The 23,787-nt window shown below is 43.9% G+C and overlaps 1 protein-coding gene across 1 annotated transcript; it reads right to left on the bottom strand.

The window, feature by feature from the left end:
• Positions 1-7,425: 7,425 nt before the first annotated feature.
• CCN3 (cellular communication network factor 3) lies at positions 7,426-18,964 on the bottom strand. Its single transcript, XM_069220657.1, has 5 exons — positions 18,519-18,964; positions 17,072-17,300; positions 13,457-13,705; positions 12,583-12,797; positions 7,426-10,546 (listed from the first exon to the last, which is right to left on the bottom strand). Exons 1-5 carry the CDS (start codon positions 18,576-18,578, stop codon positions 10,253-10,255), a joined length of 1,047 nt encoding a protein of 348 aa, XP_069076758.1. The 5' UTR covers positions 18,579-18,964; the 3' UTR covers positions 7,426-10,252.
• Positions 18,965-23,787: the final 4,823 nt, after the last annotated feature.

Here is a 23,787-nt window from a genome sequence, read left to right as displayed (position 1 = left end):
TTGGCGGAGGAGACGTAGAAGTTGAGTCTGTAGTACAGGTAGGCTGGTCCGGTGTTGTGGAGTGCCTTGTGAGTGTGGGTGAGGAGCTTGAAGGTGATCCTCTTGTCCACGGGGAGCCAGTGGAGGTCCTTCAGGTGGTGGGAGATGTGGCATTGACCTGGGAGGCGGGAGGGAGCGGCGAATGGGGGCGCGAGGGGGGCGGGGCCGCAGGGAGGCAGCGGCAGGGAAAAGCGCCAAGGGGGACCGCACAAGGGGCGAAAAAATCGGAAAACAGCAAAAAGGCACATTTGGAAGAAAAAGCACAAAGGCACAAAAGCAAGTCACAGAATACGGAATACAGTCACAAATACGGTGAAACGGCACAATGCACAAGCTGATTACAGCAATCTAAAAAAGGCACAAATGGGGGCAAAAAAGTGCAAGGAAGCAAGGCGCAGAAAACAGAATATAGGGCCATATGTACGAACACATTTTCCCTTTGACACAGAATGGGAAAAACCCTTTGCTACATCTGGCCCATAGTCACAAATACGTCGAAAACGGCACAATGCACACGAGTCTAGCGACGCTTACCAGAAGCCCACTAGACACCAGGGATGAGGCGCAGGAGGATGCCTGCGGGTGGAGGAGGGCTTCGAACACGCTTGCAGCAGCGTGGGCAGGGGTCAGGGACACGGACACAGCTAGGTGGTGCTGCGGACGTGGGGGGGCGAGCTCTTGACCCAAAACAGGTCAGAGGTCGCTCACCCTCGACGCGCAGCGCCAGCCATTAAGAAGGGAGGGGCGTGGGAGGAGCAGCTGGGAGGCGGGAGGGAGCGGCGAATGGGGGCGCGATGGGGGCGGGCCGCAGGGAAGCAGCGGCAGGGAAAAGCACCAAGGGGGACCGCACAAGGGGCGGAAAAAGCGGAAAACAGCAAAAAGTCACAATTGGAAGAAAAAGCACAAAGGCACAAAAGCAAGTCACAGAATACGGAATACAGTCACAAATACGGTGAAACGGCACAATGCACAAGCGGATTACAGCAATCTAAAAAAGGCACAAATGGGGGCAAAAAAGCACAAGGAAGCAAGGCGCAGAAAACAGAATATAGTCACAAATACGGCGAAAACGGCACAATGCACACGAGTCTAGTGACGCTTACCAGAAGCCCACTAGACACCAGGGATGAGGCGCAGGAGGATGCCTGCGGGTGGAGGAGGGCCTCGAACACGCTAGCAGCAGCGTGGACGGGGGTCAGGGACATGGACACAGCAAGGTGGTGCTGCGGACGTGGGGGGGCGAGCTCTTGACCGAAAACAGGTCAAGGTAGCTCCTTGTATCCTTTCAAAGTTTGGAAATTGAGTACTACTGACAACTACTGGCCAAGATTGTAATTCACCATTGATCTTGGTCTGAAATCATTTATCAGCACAGGCCCAGAGGCACACCACAGGAAGAACATTTTTAGGTATCATATTTGCGAAAGTGAGGGGGTCATGTTAGGAAAGGGATATGTTACTTACCTTGCATAAGCACTAAGGGCCAGATGTACAACCGTTTTTAGCAGTTGCAAACAGAGATTCTGCCCATTTGGGACTGCTAAAACGGACTCTGGCATGTACAAACCCTATTTTGCGAGTCGGTAACCTATTACTGACTCGCAAAATAGGGTTTGCGAGTCACTATTAGGAAGGGATGTGCCAAGGACGTCCCTTCCTAATAGCAAGTCACAGGGGGATGTATGATTGTTTTGTGACGGGAATGCAATTGCAGTTTACCGCCTACTTTAAGTAGGTGGTAAGCCAGTCGCAAACAGTAAGGGATCCGCAGAGGACCCCTTCCCCTTTGTGAATGGTAGCGAAAATGTTTTTTGAGAGCAGGCAGTGGTCCCACGGACCACTGGCTACCCTTAAAAAATGAAACAGAAATGTTTAATGTTTATTTTTTAAACACATCCCGTTTTACTCTAAGGAAAATGTACTGCATTAAAAAAAAGTTGCTTTAATCAAAAGCAAACACAGACATGGTGGTCTGCGGTCCCTAGCAGGCCACCATCCCTGTGTTATTGCCCTTTCCCAGTGGGTCGAAATTGCAACCTCCCTCATGAAAATTGATGAGGCAGGTCAATTGTGACCCCACTGGGAATCACTAAATGTGTCTGTGACACATTAGTACATTTCCTTTTGTGACTTGCAAGTTGTGAGTCACAGAAATTCACAATTTGCGAGTCGCAACAGGAAATGGTCATACATCTGGCCCTAAGTGAATGCTGCAACTGTTTTAAGACAGTTTGCAGACTGCTGCCTTCCAAAAAGGGGATTTTTTATATTTATCTCATTATATGAACATAACTGTGCTGTTACTTTCACTGTAAAGTGTCAGGTCAATAGAAGAGAAAGGAGCTGCAGGAAAGTTTTACTTTTGTAGTTAAAGATATGCTGATTGGCATTAATAAAATCAATTTGCTAGAAAATATAATTACATAAAATACTAACATAGCCTTTGATTACTGTGCCTCAAAAATTATGCAACAAAATCAAAATCAAATGGCCACTAATTATCATCATTTAAGCCTGCCATTTATATTACCTCAAAAAGAATCATGTTAAAAAATACATTAGCTTTCTGTATCATATGAATTAAGGACCATATTTATCAAAGTTGTGCGTTCCCCTTGTGCCATGCAAGGTAAAGCCAGAGCGATACAAAACCTAGATGAGATTTACCTAGCTACGCAAGGCTACCTTGTATGACCCTGTGGTGCTCAGTAAATCCAGAGGTAACGCAAGGCAGCGCATGATATGTTTAGTGACAGCACTTATAGCCACTGATGATATCTGCAATGACAACATTTATGACAAAACTGTGTATGGCAGCGGTGTGAGTTATAGTAACTTCAGGACTTGAGTAATAGTTACTTCAGTTAACTATACCTGGTGTATTTATGTGTTTTTTCATTTTAAACTTTTATGACAAGTGGCATAGTCACCTAAATACAACGTCACTTTAACTTTTGCTTTTTAGCAAACACAAACTGTCATAATTCAGGGGGCTGTATAGAGTAAAAACTGTTGGAAGCATTTGGATAATATTTCAAAATGGTGGAACATGGAATTAGTGATGAATGGCTTTATACCAAAATAGAGGTGTTTGCAGAGAAACAGTGAGTGGAAATGGAGGCTGTAAAGGGTGGTCATTTATAGCAGATCTGACTTTCATAACAATGTTGTGCAAAGAAAAGGTGTGAATGATCTGTTGAGCTGAACACAGATTATGGGTAGAGCTGCAGCAGGTAGTGCCTCTAATATGAGGTTACTAAATGGAACTGTGCTTTACATCAGAGCAGAGGGGCATTAAGGTATCACAGACCTCTAGGGTGGTTGGAGAATTATGAGTGTGGGTAAGTTGTCTTTTGGGTTTTTGGGCTGTAGGAAACCATTTTCTTACTGCTTAGTGGGGATGTGTTGTGTTGTAGTGTACACAGTCTCTCATTATATGTGTATTTGACATCTAATGTTTGTTTTATGTGAAGGGAAGATGTGTTGTAACTTTAATACAGTAGATGCTCTGCCATGTAAATTAGCTTCAAGGTAATATGACATCCAGTTCCATCTCTGTTTACTTTGGAACCCTTTGATTTAGTTAAGCTGTGGTTCCTGAACTGTAAGGGTGTCACAGGGTAGTTGCCCAATAAATTTCTCGATTCTCCTGAGAAACTGCTACCTATACAGTACAACAGAATCCTCAGTCTTCAATCAATATTTCACTGTACATTTTCCCTACACTCACTAGGATTCAGTGAATTGTTTTTACAGGTAACACATGTATCCTTGTGCCATTGGTTAAGTGATCTTCCCTCTACTTCAAGCATTACAATATAACCGTGAACCATCATTTAAACATTGGACAGTCACTTAGAAACTGTTAGTAATGACAAAAGGGGGTACCCATGTGTCTATGTCACCCAACCTCAGTGCATTGAACATGCACTCTTAAAAAAGCCATCAAATATCGTATAAAATGGCATCCGTCCCATACTTCATGTCATAGTGCGGCACAGGCCAATTTATTCAACACTGGACCATCAATTCTTGTTTAAAAAATTACATAAAATGTTAACGATGTTAATGCTAATGCTAATGTTAATGCTCCTAGGGTAAGTTGTCTCAGGTAACAGAGACATGCAGTGACATAATATAGAAGTGTATTTCTATCAGTAACTTCTTGGAGCAGGCTTGTTTAAATATATCCATTCTCAACCATCAGTAAAGAAAAAGTATTTTTGGCTCATCAGAGTTAACTTCAAATTGTAAATTTTCACATTAGGAATTAATCCACTCATGAAATACCAATAATGGATCAACTGTATCACACCAGATCACCAAACATAATTTAGGTATGGCGTACACATTCTGATAACATTGCTAAAAAGGATTATCACTGTAATAAACTGTTTAATCTTTGAATTTAGCAACATATAATTTTGACAGGATTGGGCCACAGTTTATGCCCATTGCATGCCTCTTAATTTGCTGATAGCGTTTTTCTTAGATACTACATTATATATGTTGCTGGTACTCAGTGGAGTCGTGGCCCACCATCTAAGATTGATTCGACTATCTGCAATTGATACTGTAGGTGGACATTGGTGGCTTTCTATGTCACCAAAAATCCTGTGCTGGGTCAAACTTAAAGTCTCTAGGGCCAGATTTAAAGAAAAGTAGCACAGCCCTGCGTTTCCCCCTTTGTTGGCGCTAAATTTAGCTGCCAACGCCGGCATCCTGGCACCATTGTGCAAGGATGTCTGTGTTGAGGGGTGTGATTGTTTATGTGCGGGAAGGTGTCCCTTGCTGCACATAAACAATCACTAATGGCACTTTGGCACTTCTGTGTGTGCTGCACAACGCAGCACACACAGCAGTGCCAATGCGTCATTTTCAATTGATTGTTTATGTGCAGGAAGGGACACCTTCCCGCACATAAACAATCATTTCTGGCATTTTGCTTTTTCTATGCGTGCGGCAGAATGCAGCACACATAGAAAAAGCAAAAAACGAGGAGGAATAAAAGTATTCCTCCTTGTTGCACCCTCAGGTTTACAAAATTTCATAAATCTGAGGCAGCGTCAAAATGCAAAGGGTGTTGCTGTGGCATGCTCAAGGTGGCGTTAAGTCCCAAAAGTGGCTTACCGCCACCTTGTAAAAACGGCACTGTGCTTAGCGCTACAGGAGAGTTACAAAGAGTGACGCAAGTGTGGCACTAGGGGCCTATAAATACGCCCTCGTTTTTAAGTTATGGCCATAAAATGCTGTCTCGTATAATACATTTAGTATAGGGCAAGTGATCTTAAAATTAAATCCATATATTTGGAGTAGACCACTAGTATGAACTGGCCACCTGTTACAACTGGACAGCCTAGGGGGGTGTTGGAAATCTTTATGAATTATTAACAATGTATGGAAAGACAGTATTCCATATTTTGGATTGCTCAAGAAACTGTGTCAATGCTGACTTGCCCGAGCCTCAAACAATGCCCAATCAGTTAGAAAGTTTATTTCTGTCCTAACCTCTAATGTAGGATCTGTTTGTAATTTTGGAGAATGTTGGACATCAGCTAGCTGGTGATTAATCTCATCTCATTATTATAATTTTCTCTCTTGTACCAAAATCTTTCCTGCCTGAAACACATTGTATGAGTGGTTGGAGCTCATATATTTATTTCTGAGAAAAAATTAATCCAAAATGACAATCTGAAATAAAGTGGCTTCTTTGGTTACATGTTGGTGTGTGGGAAAAAATAATGATAGACGTCTCAAGGCATGTTCAATATTACAATCTGTTTTTGAGAAAAATTATTTCAACCTAATAGATCTAAAGCAACTAATACAGTTCCAGTCTTGTCTCTACAAAATACTATATAGTTCCAACCTTGTATACGAGGGGTCATTTTTGTACGTTGGGACGAAAGACAAGCCTTATTTAGCATACAAATCTCATCTTCACTCAGGACATAAGGTGACAAAAAATGTGCATCATATTATCTCTGTCTGACTGGACTATCAAATTATTTGTGTATTCTCTGTTTGAATGAGCCATCATATTGTTATTCCTTACCTCTCATAATATTGGCTCTGGGACTGTGGTTTGCATGGGGTGTACTGGTTGTGACATCACCCTTGTTGTCCTCTTCTCCTTATCTGTGTTTGTTTTAGTCTTTGTATTATAAGACAAAGTAATAGTCAACTATGTTAGTCATTTAAACTATTATATTTTCTAGCAATGAGAGTCTATTGTTGTGGGCCAGCCCCTCAGTCCTGATAATGGTCCAAGGTAAATTATGTGGAAAACCAAAACATCAACAATTCTTGTTAATTGGTCAATTATATGTGAATTACCTATAGTATCATTGTTTATTGAAGGTGCTGCTGGTTAGTCAATGGTGTTTAACATGTTTTACATGCCAAGGTTGCTGCTGGTTAAGGCAAGATTTGCATATGGCTGCATCCAAACTGAGGTGATGTGCTGACAAAAATACAATGGATTAAACCCAGATCTGTGACTGGGGGTGAGGCTTTGAAAAGATTCAACATTCCATCCATCATTTTATTTTGTGGTGTTGCTATGTGTGCCCTAAGTGGCCAGGGTATGCCCAGTAAAGGGAAGACCTGGCCTGGCAGTTTGGGATGGACTGTTGCCATGGGGAGCGTGGTCAAGACTGATTTGCATATGGCTGGATCCAAACCGGGGTGGCATGTTGAGCAAAGGAATGATGGATTCAACCCACATGTGACTGGGGGTGAGTGTTTGAAATGTTTCAGCCCTCTGTCCATCATCTTGTTGTGTTGTTATGTTCACCCAAATTGAGCAGGGTATGCCCAGACATGGGTCCCTTGCTCACTGTGCCACTGGTTTCGAGCTAGCCTGGCTGATGAGGGGTTATACCCACAACTCCGTCCATCATCTTGTTGTGTTGCGGTGTTAATCACCCACCAGTTTCTTTTGACTTTCACATCAGTGTCAGCCTCTGAATTGTCCTTGTCCAGTTTAATATGGTGACATATATTAGTAAATTACAACCAAGTACATAGATCACATAGTTCTCGCTGACAGAGCTTCTTTGCTCACCACTCTCATGACAGAGTATTCATTTCAAAGGAACCTGAAGACAGAGACTTCCAATAACTAATCCGAAAGTGTATTCTGGTTCTGCTGGGCTTCACACGCTGCCTAGTGTACAACTCACAATACTTTGATGCACTGCTAACAATGTGATCTGTACAACGTTCAGTGATCCTTACAGCTCTGTCTGCCATATAGCACACAATTCAAAAAAAGAACTGGACGGGCTAGTAGCTTTCAGATCTTGAAAAATGGTGTAAGCAAACGTTTTTAACAATTCGGCAAACAATTTGATGAGGAAAGCATAAAAAAACACTGCACTTAAGTAAATTTAAAAAAGTATGTATTTTTACATCATACACTTAGTCTATTACTTTAAACAATGAGATGAAGAGAGAAAAGTATTTTACAATATCTACATTTTTTTAATTTACATAGTCCATTCTGTTCTGTTAGACATAGACTTGATACATTTATAAATAATATACACACACCTGGATTACTAGGTTTGCTGTTCTACAGATGGTAAAATAGCGTGTTTGTTTTGCACGTGATCCAAAACTCAGGTAAGAAGTCACTGGTTGACTTTACAGATAAAGGCAGACTCATGTTTTCAGTGGTAATACTTCTGCATGATGATATAAAATTAATACAAATATATTGTTTTATGTACAAACCCCAGCCACAAACCCCAACCACAACATGACAGTGTTAAGTCCCAATTCCAATTTCTGGAGACTGCTCACCATCACAAGTTGCATGGACCCCAAACACAAGAGAAAATTGGATCTTCTAATCGCTTGAAACTGCCCTGTCATTAGCTCTGTAATGGAAACTGCAATGATGCAGCTACATCAAGCATAACGAGTTGCATAACGAACTACTGATGAGAACCCCCTTTCCAGATTTACTGGGGTATACTGCAGAGCTATCTTTGTCTGTGATTACTCTGGTGTTCTCTCATTTGTGACTGAACCCTGAAGTATATGAAACACTGGGGCATAATTATGAAAAGTGGTGCATCCTGTCATGATGCACCACTTTTCCTGTGTCCCATTGTGCCCCCTAACGCCACCATGTGTGTGCCGTACTTATGATATGGCGCACCATGGCGCATGTGAGGGAGCTAGCATCAAAAATGTTGACATAAGTTTTGCGCTTTACAGGATTAGTGCCAGGAATGTTGACGCTAACCCTTCAAAGTGAAAGGAGGCCCATTGAAAACAATGCATTAAAAATTATGCTAAAAAGGTCGCAGTTGAATCTCATAGATTCCAATATGCCATTTTTCTGGGCCTCCTAACACTGAAACGCAGGCATAATGTGGTGCAAAGGTTTACAAAGTGGTGCAATGCATACGTTGTAAACACTTGCACCAATGCATGCATTGCGCCACTTTGTAAATATGGAGCAGCGTTTCTGTCAACCTAATGCCAAAGTAGCATGAAAAATGACGCTAATGTGACGCAAGGTGGCGCTACGGACTCGTGAAATCTGGCCTACTGTCTATTATCAGTGTGTTGTTCTCCTTCATCTTATGCTTCACCAGAACTGCTACTGTACAAACCATATAAAATAAAGCTACTATTTACAGCTCTTCAGTGCTTCTAAAGCATTGCTCCTAGTAACTCTGTGCAGAAAGTGTACCACTACATTTAAGCATTATATTTTGACATGACCAATACAGTTTCTTATTGCTTAAAAAACAGAATGCTTACTTTTTGCATTCGGTAAACCATGTAGCTTCCATTCCAAAAGTGTACAAAAACAATTAGCAAATGTACTATCATGAAACATGACACAAACTTTTAGAAATGCAGGTAAAATATTTCAAAATTATTCATTTTTATGACTTTTTCCTCATTTCAATCAGTGAGGACAAATTAAGTGCATTCCTTAGCTTGAGGCTTAAGATAAGCAAATATTTCTTCCCTTTGCCAACTTTCTTGCATTCGGAGATCTCTGGGGATTTGCTGATGGAGTGAAGAACTGCAGAAAACAGGACCGAAGTCCTTTAAGCAAACGTGTGATTTAGTCAGAGCAACTCTCTCTGTAGAAACTAAATGTTACACAGTAGGTAAAGCACAGTAATAAGATTACATATATTTAAGATCCATGAATGGCATTTATCCAAGATGAACAATTTTTCTTGCTGCAGATTTCTGAAATCAAAACCATACTATCCCGAGGAATCCAGTCTTAGATATACGAAATGTTATTTTCAATTTGAGGAAAGTAAAGAAAATAAAATACCTTCTCCCAGAGACTGGTAGAGTAATGTCTATTTTGCTAATATTTCCTTTTTCTGCACCTAATACTGACATCCAAACATGAGGGGAACAGAATCTAAAGGGAATGCTGAACATGTCACAATGAAATGATAAACATGTCACCTTTACAATTATAATAAGGCATACTGTTTCAGCGTCCAACCATAACATTGGGTTATTACTAGTGGGGCATAATAAAGGCCTTGTTGAAACTGCATATCAAACCACTGTAGTGTGACTTCCATATTTCCCAAGTGGAGGTTCAATTTGATGAGTTGTATTCCATTTGAGTCCATACAGTCTTGCATCTGAGTTTTGGTGTGAAGTGATGTCTATTGGATTCATTTGGTATCTTTTTAAACTTACCAGAACGCCTCTTGTTTATTTACGGCAAATGTACTGTACAGTGTTAAACCCCCACCCCGCCCCCAAATGCCATAAATCTATTCAATAATCATTGCTGGCATCTGGTCAACTGGAATTTCCACCACAGTTAATAGACGTGTGTCATACAGAGACAATAAAGTAAGTAAAAATATTTCCACTGTACAAAAATATAACAAGCATCATTTTCTAAGTGTTTAGAAAAGGGTGAGCAAATGATTGATAAATCACATGCTGTCGCAGTCTTTTGTCTGGTTGCTAAACAAATGAACAAGCACTACTGTCCAAACAAGTGTGTAAGAAACGACTTAATTTGTTGTAAAGTAGTTTTCCAACCACAGAAAACTGAAAGCAAGTTCTGGGTTAAGCTGTCCTTTCAACTTGCCACATTCAGATCACCATCCTGGGGGGGCCGTCTCATCCAATAAGATGACAGAGAGGCATAAGCGCTACATACGTCATTGGATCAGCAGTAGTGCCAGTACTTGAGGCTGCACATTCATTTCTGCAGCCCACTGAACATTGGCTGGGGCCTGTACGAGAACGCGTTCTCCTGAGGGCAGTTACTGTGGCAGGCGCAGGTGGTGATCATCATCATGGGGCGTTTGATGACCTTGCCACGTGGGCACTGGAACTCAATCTGGGCTGTCTTTGTGGCGTGGGGTGTGCAGCAGCGCCCATCGCTACAGACCCCACAGAACTTGGGCTTGTACGCGTGGATGCTGGTGCAGTTCTTGTACTCAAAGTGAATGGGATTCAGGGACTTCTTGGTTCGCTGGCATTTCTTTCCTTTCTACAAGAAAAATAAAGACACGCATTGGCAAAGATTGCTACGTTATAGACTATCTTGTGGACACATCAGCAGCATATGTTCCCACGATAGTAATTTCCATAATAAAGAGGATGAAAAATAGAGTTCTTGTAGAGACCAGTCTAAAGGGATCAATTATTATGTGGTGGGTGGCCTGCCATAAACAGAGATCGTTGCATCTTTGTGATAAAGACTCCGGTTTAGCAAAAGGACGAACACAGTTTGCTCACACTTGATTGCCAAGGGGGCTACCAAATATATATTTTTACGCTAGGCATTCTATTTTGATGTTCAAAAACTTCCCCCTTTCTACCGCTGCTAAAAGCAGAGCCGCAGAAAAACAAAAGACTAATGTCACTGATGTGCAGGGAGTTTTCTCCCAGGGACATTTGCACATTCCCCTTCCTGGGGCTTACATGCTTACCATGTTGGTCCTTGGTAGAAAAATAATTAGTGATGGTTGTCCCACCTTAAAAAAGGCAATGTGGCCATCACTGTGACTCACTCGTCTCGTGGATGGTGGCTGAAGCCCTACTGTTAGAAACCCTGAAGTTCTCCCAAGTCTTAATAAGGAGGGTCAAAAGCGAGTTTGGTGAGAACACCACCATTTTATGCCTGCCAAACTATAAAGGAGACCCTAAGGGGCATATTTATAAGCCCCTAGCGCCACCTTGTGTCATATTAGTGTCATTTATTTTTAGGCTTGTGTCGCCCAACAAGGCCAAAATCATCGTGCCACTCTGTAACCCTTTGCCCTACATTATGCCTGCACCAAGCATAATGTATGCAAAGGGGGCGTTCCACTGTTAGGGGGGCAGAAAAAATGGCGCAAGTAAATCTAACAGATTTCCTTGTGTCATTTTTATGGAAATTTTAACGCCTGCTGAGAGCAGGCATTAAACAGGGGCCTCCATTATTTATAATGGGCCCCTATGTACTCTGCAGGAGTAGCGCCAATATCTGCTACTCCTGCAGATAGACCAATAGCGTAATTAAAAATTACGGTATTGCCCCCTACGCTGCGCCATGGTGCGCTATATACCTGATACGGCGCAAACATGGTGGTGGTAGGGTGGCGCTAAGAGGCACAAGAAAAGTGGTGCTGCACTAGGTGCAGCGCTACTTTCCTTAAATATGCCCCACAATGTTTAAACACACCTGGGTGCCTCATGGAAAGCGGAAATCACCTCTATTGATTGTTTTTGTGCAGGAAGGTGTCCAAAGCAGACAGCCTTGCATGGGTGCCTACGTTGGCGCATGGCAGCCCACTGTGCGCCAGTGCAGGGGGAAAGGGCAGGAATGCGCCATATCTCATAGAAATGACACATTCCTACTATTTTCTTTTGACGCAGGGCACAGTAGCAAGAAGGCTTGAGGTGCTGCCCTGCGCAAAAGATTGTAAAAGAGGCCCTGAGTATCTGTGTATCCTGTGAGTAACAATAGAAAAACACTAATCGAAGATACAGCTGTTAGGGGTACAACTAGTGAAAATACTTCGGTACCGTAAGTAATAACATATCACCCCTTCTGCTCCTGCCTCTACCACTGTAACAATGGAGCAACACTTTCTGCTCATAGGAACAATCTAATGTTCCTCTCCTAATGGCATCCTAATGGACTACCTTGGCTACCCTCGCTTCAGGAAAGAACTGAATGACTGAATGAATGAATGAAGTATTTTTAAATACTATAAATGATCACCTGGCATAAAAACAATAGTTATTTGTTTGCGGCTTTGAATTTTACTGCATCGACCACTTTCTGCCTCCCACGGGTCCAACATATACTGACAGCACCTTCAGACTGATCCACAAAGATTTTGCTACGAGCAGGTGTGACTGGCTCTTGTAGATCTCTTAGCGCACTAATTAATTTCAGGAGTAAGCCGGTGCTGCTTGGGGAGTGAGTAGAAGAATCCGGCCCACTGAGATGTGGCTCGGCACACGCGATCAGCGGGCAGAGTGGGCTAGGCAGACTCTCTGGACCCCGAGTTCCTTCCATGTGACGGCGCCACCTACCTTGGCTGTGTGCTTTTGATTTTCTTTCTGACAGGGTCGCACGATGCAGAGGCGATGCTGCTTCACCATGTCGCACCGAGCGTTCCTGTTCGTCACCCTGCTGGACATCCCCATGCCACAGCTCTTGGAGCAAGCACTCCACTCCGTGGTCTGTTCGATGCAGTTCAGGAATGAGTCAGAGGCGTCAATGCCCAGCGTGGCCTCCTGCCTGTAGGCTGCAAGATCACAACATTAAACAGGTGCAGCAACAAATGGTGAAACACACAACCTGATTGGACGTGTAAGAGCACCAGCATGCATGCTTGCATATGAGCAGGCTGTTATAAGCAAATCTGGCATTAGCAAAGCTGGTTCCGCATTAGGAAAGAAACACATACCATTAACCACAAAAAGGAACATTAAATGAGGGCTTTCCTCAGCCCGAATTTGTAATCCCATTGGTCCGCCTCCATTTATTCTAAAATCGCTCAATGAAATGCAGCCGAGTTGGGTACATGTTATTACACTGAATTTAAGTTTCTGACACTATCAATAGTGGGCCACACTGAAGAACTCAATGATCTTAATGTTTCTTCTTCAACGTGGTTGGAGAACTATTTGAATTAAAGTAATTCACTCAAATATTGACCAGTTAGAAATACGACAAAGGGAATGTGTCTGCTAATCGATGCTTGTCCCTAATATCCGCCTTTGAGGAGAAACAAGCATTTTGCAGTGCTCGAGATAGAACTCTATTTAGTGCTGCTTTGATTGGTGCTTTTAGATGAAGTTCAATGTTTCAAAGCCAGTCATTTAAATAACATGCAAAACATGCTTAGCCATGAGACAGGCACATATACCACATGAGGATGCTAAAAGAAATGTATTGTCTTACCTGCCATTGCAAAGCCTCCAAGATTCACTTCTGTCTTATCGCACACCCATTTGTCGCAACATTCTCCAGGCACCTGCACCTTCCTAGGGAAGGGGCAGTCAGGGCCTGGAAGCAACAGGTCCTGGTTGCAGCGTGGTACACACCCGATCTGCCCATCCTGGCACATGCACTGGTATTTGCAGCTGGGCTGGAAAGTTTCACCACTCTGGTAAATCACACCATCAAACACACAGTGGTCTCCATCGAGAACTAAGGCAAGAAAAAGAACAGATTATATAATTAAAAAAAATTATTTAGTCAGAAAAAAGCAAACTTGGCTGCTGTTATGGAATGCACAGACGTTAAGATGGTGCACGAATAATGTACATAGTCACACTTGGTTACACCTAAGAATTGGTTTTGAGCAATCAACCAGGACACTAATCACCATTTCATTAATACGCCCAGTTCACCCTGCAGAAAATTATATTTTCATTCTTTCATACCTACTTGGCTCCACTCTGCTGCATTGTGGCAGATGGGAGCTAAGGAGGTATGAAAAGATGGCTACTTCCTCATGGTGAATGTGTGACCACAGAGGCTTCCTCCTCATGCAATAACCGTGCAGATTTTAGTTTCACTACTTCGGGTTTGTCAATCCTCATTTTATGAGATAGATAGGAGCCTCCTTTTTCCTTAGATGTCTTGTGTACCAATGTGTACATGTAACAATGAGATATGAATCTTTTACACCCCTGTGAAAATCTTTGACCCCCTTTGGCATTTCTACAGAATGAAACATGCTGCCACTCAGAAAGATGTTTTGAGTCATCGTACCATGATACATCCCTGGTTGTTTATTTAATCTTACCCTTGGATCCCTTAATAAACAGAAACAGTATTGGGTTTGCCTTGAGGTAATTGTAATAAAATGTAGATCCCTGTTCATGTCCAGTGAGCTCTCACAAATAATTCCTTCAAGAAGTGGTTGAGTCTGCCCTGGTGGTACCATCTTACCAATACTGGGGTAAGGTTACCGATGACGAAGCTTGCCACAAAACGTAGATGGGGTTTCCTTATCCAGAAAATGGTGCTTTCATAAGAAGCCTTGGCATGTGGCGATCATTCTTTGAGTCTTTGCACCTTAAATATTGACTATATGTTATCATCTGGCATAAAGCAGCAGAAACTCTGGCTCATTTTTAGGTCGGGGAAGCCAACCTCTTGTGTTCAATACTCAAGGAGTCTGATTTGGGGCAGCCCCCTTCAAACTATTGGCTTACATGTGTGAGCCCTCTATGGGCACTGGCTTGAGACACTGTCAATCACATTGTGAATCATGCCACTGCCGTATTTTATTCTCACACTTATACTATTGGTTGTTTGGCTTTATCCTTCTGTACCCAGGAAGTGCTTCTATTACAATCTATGAGGAACTATTTTAAATCTGAAAATTACACTCAACCATCACAATTTTTGTAACATTTAACTATTTGTCTCATACATGTGTTGAACTCAAAAGGCATCTTTTTTGTGATTGTTTTTACTGCAAAACCCATTGATTCATCTTATGCCAAGAAAAATGTGTAGGGAATCAAGGGGCCATTATCTTATAGTCTCCATTAGGAGAATGACCTGGCATCTCTAGCAACCACGTTGATAAGATTCAGCATGTCTAGGAACTCCCCTGCCCCTGCTGCCTTGTTGCTGCTGAAATACAAATTCAGCGCATCCACTATTTTGGCAAAGCAAATAGCTCTGGCTTATGTCTTAAAATTGAAGTCAGACCTATTAGCTTTGCCAGTGCTTTTTAAAAATTGGCACAATCATTGCATTTATCCAAACGGGCAAATGACAATGCTGTGTTGACCATGGCCATTTACTGACACTCAACGCAATTGCGTCTGGTGGATGTGAGTATGGAACGCCTTCAACTTTTGGATACAGTGTGGGACTTGTAAACTGGACTCAAGGGTGAATATACGAATACTGTGTAGATTACATGAGTACAAGTTGTAATTAGAGTTTAGGTCTTCTGGACAAATGACTAAATGAGAAGTGACTAGTGCTCAGGACTTCCGGAAAATTGAGTGAATGAGGATTCGGGACTACTGAACAACTCTGTAAAGGAGGGTTGGTAGGCATGTATGCCTCTTGGAAGAATTCCTGAATGAGGAATGATTGGGGGTCGGATGAGTGAATGATCGAGGATGCATTTAGTGCAAATCTCCTACAGTAATGCCTGAATGAGGAGTGATTGGGGTTCGGGTCCCCTGGATGAGTGGATGATTGAGAATGTATTATGTGAGGATTTCCTATAGTAATACCTGAATAAGGAGCGAGAGTTGAGGTGTTCAAGTCTACAGGGTGAGTTGATGAATGAGAATGCAGTATGTGCGGATCTCGTACAGTAACACCTGAATGAGGAGTGAGTGGTCTTAAGGTCTCCTGGATGAGTGGATGAATGAGGATGTATGAAGTGCGGATCTCCTACAGTAATAACTGAATGAAGAGTGATTGGTGATCAGGTCTTCTGGATGAGTGGGTAAATGAGAATACATTATGTGAGGATCTCGTACAGTAATACCTGAATGAGGACTGAATGGTGTTCAGGTCTCCTGAATGAGTGGGTGAATGAGGATGTACTATGTGCGGATCTCCTACAGTAATACCTGATTGAGAAGCGGTTGGTTTGTAGCTCTCTTGTGTGACTGCCTTGTGAGGTGTGGTTGCTGTTCAGAACTAGTGGATGGGTGTCTGAATGAAGACTTAATTGTGTGTATTATGTGCATATCTCCTGGATGAATATTTGAATAAGAGATGCTCTCTGTGCGTCTCTTCTGGCTGAGTGTCAGAATGAGGCATGAGAGGTAAGCAGATCTTCTGGACGAGTGAATGAATATCTAGCAATGTTGTTCGGGCATGGACAATAAAATAATTGAAAAAAACGGTATTCACAGATAATATGCAATTAACAGAAGCACCAACTAATACAAAATGCATGTTAGCATAAAACATTTTAGAAAGTGAGACACAAAATCGTCGTATTTTAATACATTTAAAATTAAAGTCGTTAATGCCAAAATTAAATCGATTAAACAGAGCAAAAACACGAAAGCCACTAATTAAGTAAATATGGTGGGCGTTCCATATGGGGATTCCAATGTTCATGTATTAGGCACTGGAGAGTGGTAAATGAATACTATGAGAACACGTCTCGTGACAGACCCCCACAGATTAGCTCTGTATCCAGTATTTTGTGGGCCGTACGAAATTCCATTAAGAAACGTTCCCCTCATTCAAATCAACACCGTTTGACGTAGTAGGAACAACAGGTCGTTAAAAGTGACAAAACATTTGGGGTCCCGGTATAATACACCCATGCACAGGGAATGACTGAGAATGGAATCTCCCGGCTGAGTGTGTGAATGAGCATCAAGAGGTGTGCAGGACCCCATGGATGAGTGCATGAACGAGTCACCATGTGCAGAACACCTGGAAGAATAAATGAATGAGGAGCGACTGGTGTGTGTCTCATGGATGAGTGAATGCATGGCTGTTACGGGGAGGTTCAGGGTGAATGCCTGAATGAGAAGTATTCCCTGCATAAGTGACGGTCACAGGACACTCTCTTACCCATGCAGATGCCCTGCCCCGCGGAGGGCTGCGCGCTGTGGTCACAGTAGAGACCGCTCTCCTCGTGGCAGGGGTGTACCTCGGAGCAGCTCTCCCCGGCCTGGCGGGCACACACTGGGCAGCAGGCGCATCCGTCCAGCACCACGGGCACGCCGGGCGCGCAGCCCAGGCTCTCTTCGTCCTCAGCTGGGCAGGGCCCACACTGTGAGGGGCACCGCTCTCCCACCGCCTGCAGGGAGGGACGAGAGGGAGAAGATGAGTCCAGAGACCTTTCACTACAGACAGCTGCACAGTGCAACATGCATTCATTCACTCATTCATTCAGCGGAGACAGAGCCCTTAGGGAGCACAGAGAGAATTTTCTGGACATGGGGCTAAACTTGTTGAAGTATGCTATGCGCTATCCTTCGAACTCCCCACCCCCCACACATACAAACTATACATCCTCTCTTCTGACGTCAAAGGCGCGTGTTGCTGAATTCGTCAGAATATACACACTGCATCGAGCAGTGCCTTCAGAATTCCAGGGTTGCCCAATACTATGGTCCACAGTCTTCATTGTACCTCATACCTCTTTCTTCCACCATCGAACCCGTCCCCCCTCTTTCATCGCTACTTTCTGATCCCTTGTACTGTTTTCTTTTCTTTCCATTCCTTCTCATTTCTGCCTTTCCGTCTCTTTATCTGGGTCAAATACTAATGAAAAATATGTCCAGGTTCCCAAAGGTGCAATGCGTGTGCCTACCGCCATCTACAACCATGGCAGTGCCCGCACCTCTATATTTCAACTCAACCTCGGGCGGGACACTTGGTTACTGGGCGACAACTTCAGACTCAAGTAACTTCAGCCTTGCTTTGAATTGAAATATAGAGGTGTGGGCACTCGTTGTTTAGAGCACCTGTTAATGCCTCAGACGTGCCGGTACTCTCTCACTAAAAGCATTGGAGCAGTCCTGAGAAATGCAGGTGCTCTCTCTTTCAAGTTAAAGAAGCGCAGGTACTCAGTCCATTTACTAAATATCCTTGTTTTCAGTGAAGGTCTATTAACTATAGAGAAGGCAAGTTGTCGCGCGTTCTGGTGCAGGAAGCAAGCCCTAGCAGAAATCAGTTCGGTTAACAAAGATTTTACTGTTTCTAAAAGACGCCTCTTATTGCCCCTTAGTGCCTCCTTGTCAGTAGCTAGCAAAGACGTCTTGGGCCCTGGTGCACGCAAGGAAAATGGACCATTTGTTGAGGTGGTAGTCGGTAGTGAAATTTAGCAATTAGCAAGGTTTCTGGCCGTGGTACTACTGCAAGATATTGGAGTCTGGACACTTAATACAGGAGCCACTGATCCTCGTGAGGACGTGCAGTCTGCAGAATAGCTTAATAACACGCGCTGACACACTCACAGGGTTTGCACACGCGCCTTCTACTGAGAACGGGAGCAGCCGAGGGTTGCACTTGCCTGTCTGAGCAGCAAGAGAAGGAGCAGGGACTGACACTGCTTCATCGCCACGCAATGCATGTTGGGTCTTCTTCCGGCGGAGACGGGACTGGCTGCAGCTCTTCCTCACTCCTGTAAGATGTGACTCTCCCTCGCGCTCTCGGGCCATTATATGGGGCATTCTCAGGACCACATCACCCCCCTGGCTCCCTCCCAACTGGCTGCTTCAAGGAGACGGGGGAAGGGCCAGGCGGGGGGCTGGACTTGAAGCCACCTCTCCCCCTTTAGCGTGCCTTAGGCCTGGGCCTGGGCCAGCACCATACCTGCATGCCAGGCCGGTGTGGTCCTCCGGCCCAGGGCCAGACTCTGCTGACAGGAACCCGCCAGGAATGTGCGCGCAGAACACTGAACAAGGCCAGACTCTTTCAACGAGACCGGTCTGCAACATGGGAAACTATTTTGCTTTTGGCGAACGTTGAGCTGGTCAAAGACGGAAAAACTTCCTGTGCCAGCATTGTGCTTGGTTTCACATTTCAAAGTCCAGGTTTTTGAAAGTCTGGTCCCGTAATTCCGAAGAGCCGCATGCATTCGCCAAGGACAGGCGGTGCACTGTACATTATGCACCCAAGCATTCCATGTTAACCAGGATGTCTGTTTAATCGTAGCAAGAAGTTAGCTGACCCTGCGCGCTTCTCATAGCAGCAAATAAATGGCCCGTACTTTAAGAACTGTTGCCTGCGGTTTTTCTAGCTCTGTACACCATCGTTTTGCCAGTTTCGAAGCGCGCTCACTATGGACAATGAATCACCGGAAAGGGCTTTATTGATAATGCTCAGGAAACTATTCAGTGTGTTCGAATGGAGACGCCGAGAGTACAATTCAGGTAGAGCGGCCGGACAGACACCCATGTACACTTCGACTACAAATCCTCCACGCCATTCTTTAATACGATTCAATTCATTTTGCTCACCTTTGCGTGGGTGTGCGAAGAGCAAGTGACACCTTTCCCGCCTGAGCACACACTACTTCCTGACCAAATTTTCAATTTCCGTACATAAAACGGAAGTGCTCGCAATTTCTGCGAGTTATGGGAATAGGGCACAATGAGATAAAATGATTTGTCCAGGATCACACAGTTTAGTGAAGTTGTGAATTCTGACTGAACATTAATTCTAAAGCTAATAATGTATCTGCGTGAGCATTTAGCTATAGTGTGATGGCCAAAATACTTTGCTGCAAATGTTTCTATTGTATACAGAGGAAAACATCAGTAATGTATCTTAAAACTATGACACCACAGACACTGGGAGCTCATTCTAGCTTTTCACATTTGTTCTAGATGTTATCCTAAATCCCTCACATGCTACTACGGCGTATCCTGTAGGCGGCTGGCTCTCTATACAGTGTACAAAAATGATGTGCACTGTGCAGAGAGTCCAAGCAGCCCCACCTTGGTTTACAGAATTAAAAACTAGACCCCCAGAATCAAACAGGAGAGGTAGAAGTATCAGGTTGCCACTCAGCTTCTCAACCAACAATCTTTTAATATCAACAGGAGTGTAACCACTTGTCCCAGTATTCACCAAGGAGTCCCCTTAGTTTCTTTTGGGAGGCCCTCACCTGCTATTTTCTACCCCAAGTATAGTAGTACTCCAGTGTACTCATAGCTAATAGCATCATCATGGAGTCTCCTCCTTCCCCTAACCAAGGGAGTAGTTTCCGCATAAAGTCAGGAAACTATTAGGGATCCATAAACAAAAATACTAAAAGGTGCAGTGAAAGTGATCTAAAATGTCTTTATCACTCAGCTACAATCCAACTTTACTATGACTGGGATAGGGTATGTTTAAAAACAAATATAATGTGCTTGGAATGAATTACATGTCCTTCACATATATGAGGTCAGGTCGACATGTTCCAGCCCACTCTAGCCCAAAAGGGTAATTGGCTTTTTTTTCAGGACCAAAGAATCTATGGATCCCAAAGTGCCCAGATATGGGTTTTACCTTCCTGGACTTCTCAATCTACTGCAATGACTTCACAAGCTCCATACTTGTGGTGCTCACCTGCTCCTTATTCATAGAATCACCAACTCCTTCTGTTTTTTACAGAGTCACATTGCTTGATGTTTTACATTACATGATCATACAAGCTGCTGCGCAAGTGAATTCACGGACTTTAACACAATTATGTAAAACATCTGCAGATCTAGGAGTGGCCACTAAATACTACACTTAGTGGATGTTAAGTGGAGTCCCTTGTAGTGATCAATGGGTCATCTAACTTAGGGTGGCTACACCCACTCTGTGACCACTTCCTGTGGCAGAGGTCACTTCCCTATTTCTGGTAGGCTACTTTCCTACCATGCAAGATGGAGGAAAATGAAATGGGGAGTTCACCTTGCCTGCAACACCTTAGGGGTGGTGCAGGCTGGGGTTGGCCACTCCTCCTGTCCTTTGTGCATTTTCCCGCCGTTGCTCCCGCCAAAAGTGGGGGTTTGCATTGGGGCTAGCCTCCTGCTGGTAGCAGGGCTGGGGGTCGAGTTTCAAAGGCGGCAAGCCCTTTGAAGTTCGCTGGTAGGGCAATGCACATTCCTGGGGGAGGGGGTGTAACATCTCTGCCCTAGAAGGGTTTTGTTTTCTGAACCCAGAGAGCAAAGGCTTTCACCCCAGGGTTCCAGAATCTTGTCTGGCAGTGGCAGGCTAGTTGTGACCGGCTAGCAACCTTGCCAGGGTTATTTAGCGTTTGAAGGGGGCACCTCTAAGGTGTCCTCTGGGTACATTTTGCAATAAATCCAATACTGGTGCCAGTTTGGATTTATTGTTCTGAGTTGTTTGATATCAAACAACCAGGGTTTCAGAGTAGCCATCATGTAGCTGGGAAACTCGTACTGACCAGTGTCCAGCACATGCATTTAAAATGACTGCTTAGTTCACTTACTGTGTCCCAGGTTTGGCAAATACACTGTAGGGGCATATTGCTCATGCATCTATACCCAGACATGCAGTCTAGTGCACCCTGCCTTAAGGCTGAAAGGCCTGCTAGAGGGGTGACTTACCTATATTGCATGCAGTGTGTAGTGGACAGGTCACACAGGTTGTGTATGATGCCAACTTTGCATTTTAGGATTGCACCAGTACACTCAGCCTGCCTTACTAGGGACTTATAGTGGCAGCTAAAGGTGTTGCCAATTGTGACAATATTATCCATTTTAGGGGAGGAACACTGGCACTGGGGACCTGGTTAGCTGGTTTCTAGTGCACTCCAGTCCAAGTTGCATTCAGAAACCAGGCATAACGTGGGGGGAGGGTGGGGTTACTGCAACAAGGGGCCAGTTTCCCACATATCAATTGAATTGTAACACACATTCTAATACCACATTATTATAAAGTCCTCACAGCATAAAACCAACCAAGTCATCTCCGGCAAATCGAGTCCTATCACCCAACAACAAATTTTCTACCAACCCGTCTACATTAGTAGAGAAAACACACTTTTTTACCAGTCTGTCATCTCCATACCCCTAAGCCTTTAATTCCCCCTAAGCCAGCTCTGGTGCAAGGATTTTAAGAGCAACAGGCAAAATGATTCTTTGGAACTTCAGCTCTTTTTCCTTAGCAGGGAGTCAATTTTTGGACCGAAGCAATTTTGTTGCCATTTAGTGCTGTTTTGTGACCAGTTGTGGAGGGGCTGCCCACAACGGCCTTAACTTTGCACTACCCTTGCCCTAAATGCAGTTTCATTCAGTTTCCCACTGTTGCATCTTGAAAGAAATAGAATGCTTGGGGGAAGGGGGTTGGATTCTGCAATGGAATGCAGACTTGAGTGGTGTTAGAAATTGGGTCTCTAATTGGCAGAGGTATACATCCTTGTCCAAGTAGGGACCACAATCCTAGTCAGAGTATGTCACTACACAGCCTAAATTATCCTGTGTTGACCCACAGAGCGGGCAGGCTTAGCTTAGAAGGCAATGTGTAAAGTATTTGTGCAATAACTCATACAGTAACACAGTGATAACACCACAAAAAGTACTCCACACCAGTTTAGGATAATATTTATCTGAATAAAATAAGCCCCAAAACGACAAAAATCCAATATGCTCAAGTCAAGATATCACTTTTTAAAGGTTTAAATGTGTCTCAATCCTTAAGAATCAGTGGTTGTATCTTTTTAACACACAGTACTTGGGATGTGTCAAAAGTCACGATGCAAAGGGGCCGCAGAGGAGGAAATGCATTGAAAAGTAAGATGATGCTTCGGATTTTCGGGCGCAGCAAAGATGAAATGTTGTTTCTTTGCACATTGCATGCAATCCATCTATTTTCAGGCACGCAGCCTTGGTTCCTCACTGCAATGTGGGGATATTCTGATGCCCAGAGATGATGCGTTGAAAATCCAGAACGCGCTGGTAGGAAAGAGCAGGCGCTGTGTCGATCTGGTAGGCAATGCAGTGATTTTCCAGCTGCGAAGCCCACGCTGCGTTGTTTTTTCGACGCACAGGGATTTTCTTCTCTGTGGTGAAGTCTTTGTTGGCCCTGAGACTTCAGAACAGGAGGCAAGCTCAATCCAAGCCCCTTAGAGAGCATTTGTGGAGGAAGGCAGAGACCTTCCAGCAGAGTCAGAGGTCAGCAGACAGCAGGGCAACAAGTAAGCCAGCAGTCCTTCCAGCAAAGCAGTCCAGATGAGTGCTTTGGGCAGCCAGGCAGTCCCTCTGACAGAATCCAGCTGCAGTTCCAGAAGTGTCTGATTTTGTGGGGTCACAGACCCTGTATATATACCTAAAAGTGCCTTTGAAATGGGGGAAACTTCAAAGAGTGGTTTTGAAGTGCACAAGTTTCCCTTTCAGGCCAGCCCTGTCTGCCACGATCCCCATGGGGGGTTATGAGTCTTTGGTGTGAGGGCAGGCCACTGGCCTTTAAAGTGGTAAGAGAGAGCCCCTCCACCCTTCTTACCCAGGGAAATCCATCTGTATGTAATTGAATGTAGATGCAGCAAAGTGTCCTGTGTTTATGGCTGTCTGGGTGGAATGCACAAGGGAGCTGAAACTAGCACAGACCATACGTGTATTGGAGACAGGCTGTAAAGCACAGATGGCAGTAAGTGCAGGGAAATGCCTACTTTCTAAAAGTGGCATTTCTGAAATAGTAATGTAAAATCCAACTTCACCAGTAAGTAGGATTTCTTACTCCCATTCCAACCATACCAAACATGACTAGTCTATTCTTCTCAGATTATCAGGGTGACCCCTGACCTACTTTTAAGACCAGGAGCTCGCTCCACACACCGCGCA

Source organism: Pleurodeles waltl, chromosome 2_2 (assembly GCF_031143425.1).
Source record: "Pleurodeles waltl isolate 20211129_DDA chromosome 2_2, aPleWal1.hap1.20221129, whole genome shotgun sequence".
In the NCBI taxonomy this organism is placed as follows: Eukaryota; Metazoa; Chordata; class Amphibia; order Caudata; family Salamandridae; genus Pleurodeles; species Pleurodeles waltl.
Note: the sequence above shows the minus strand (reverse complement) of the source record. Positions and strands in the feature narration are given on the sequence as shown.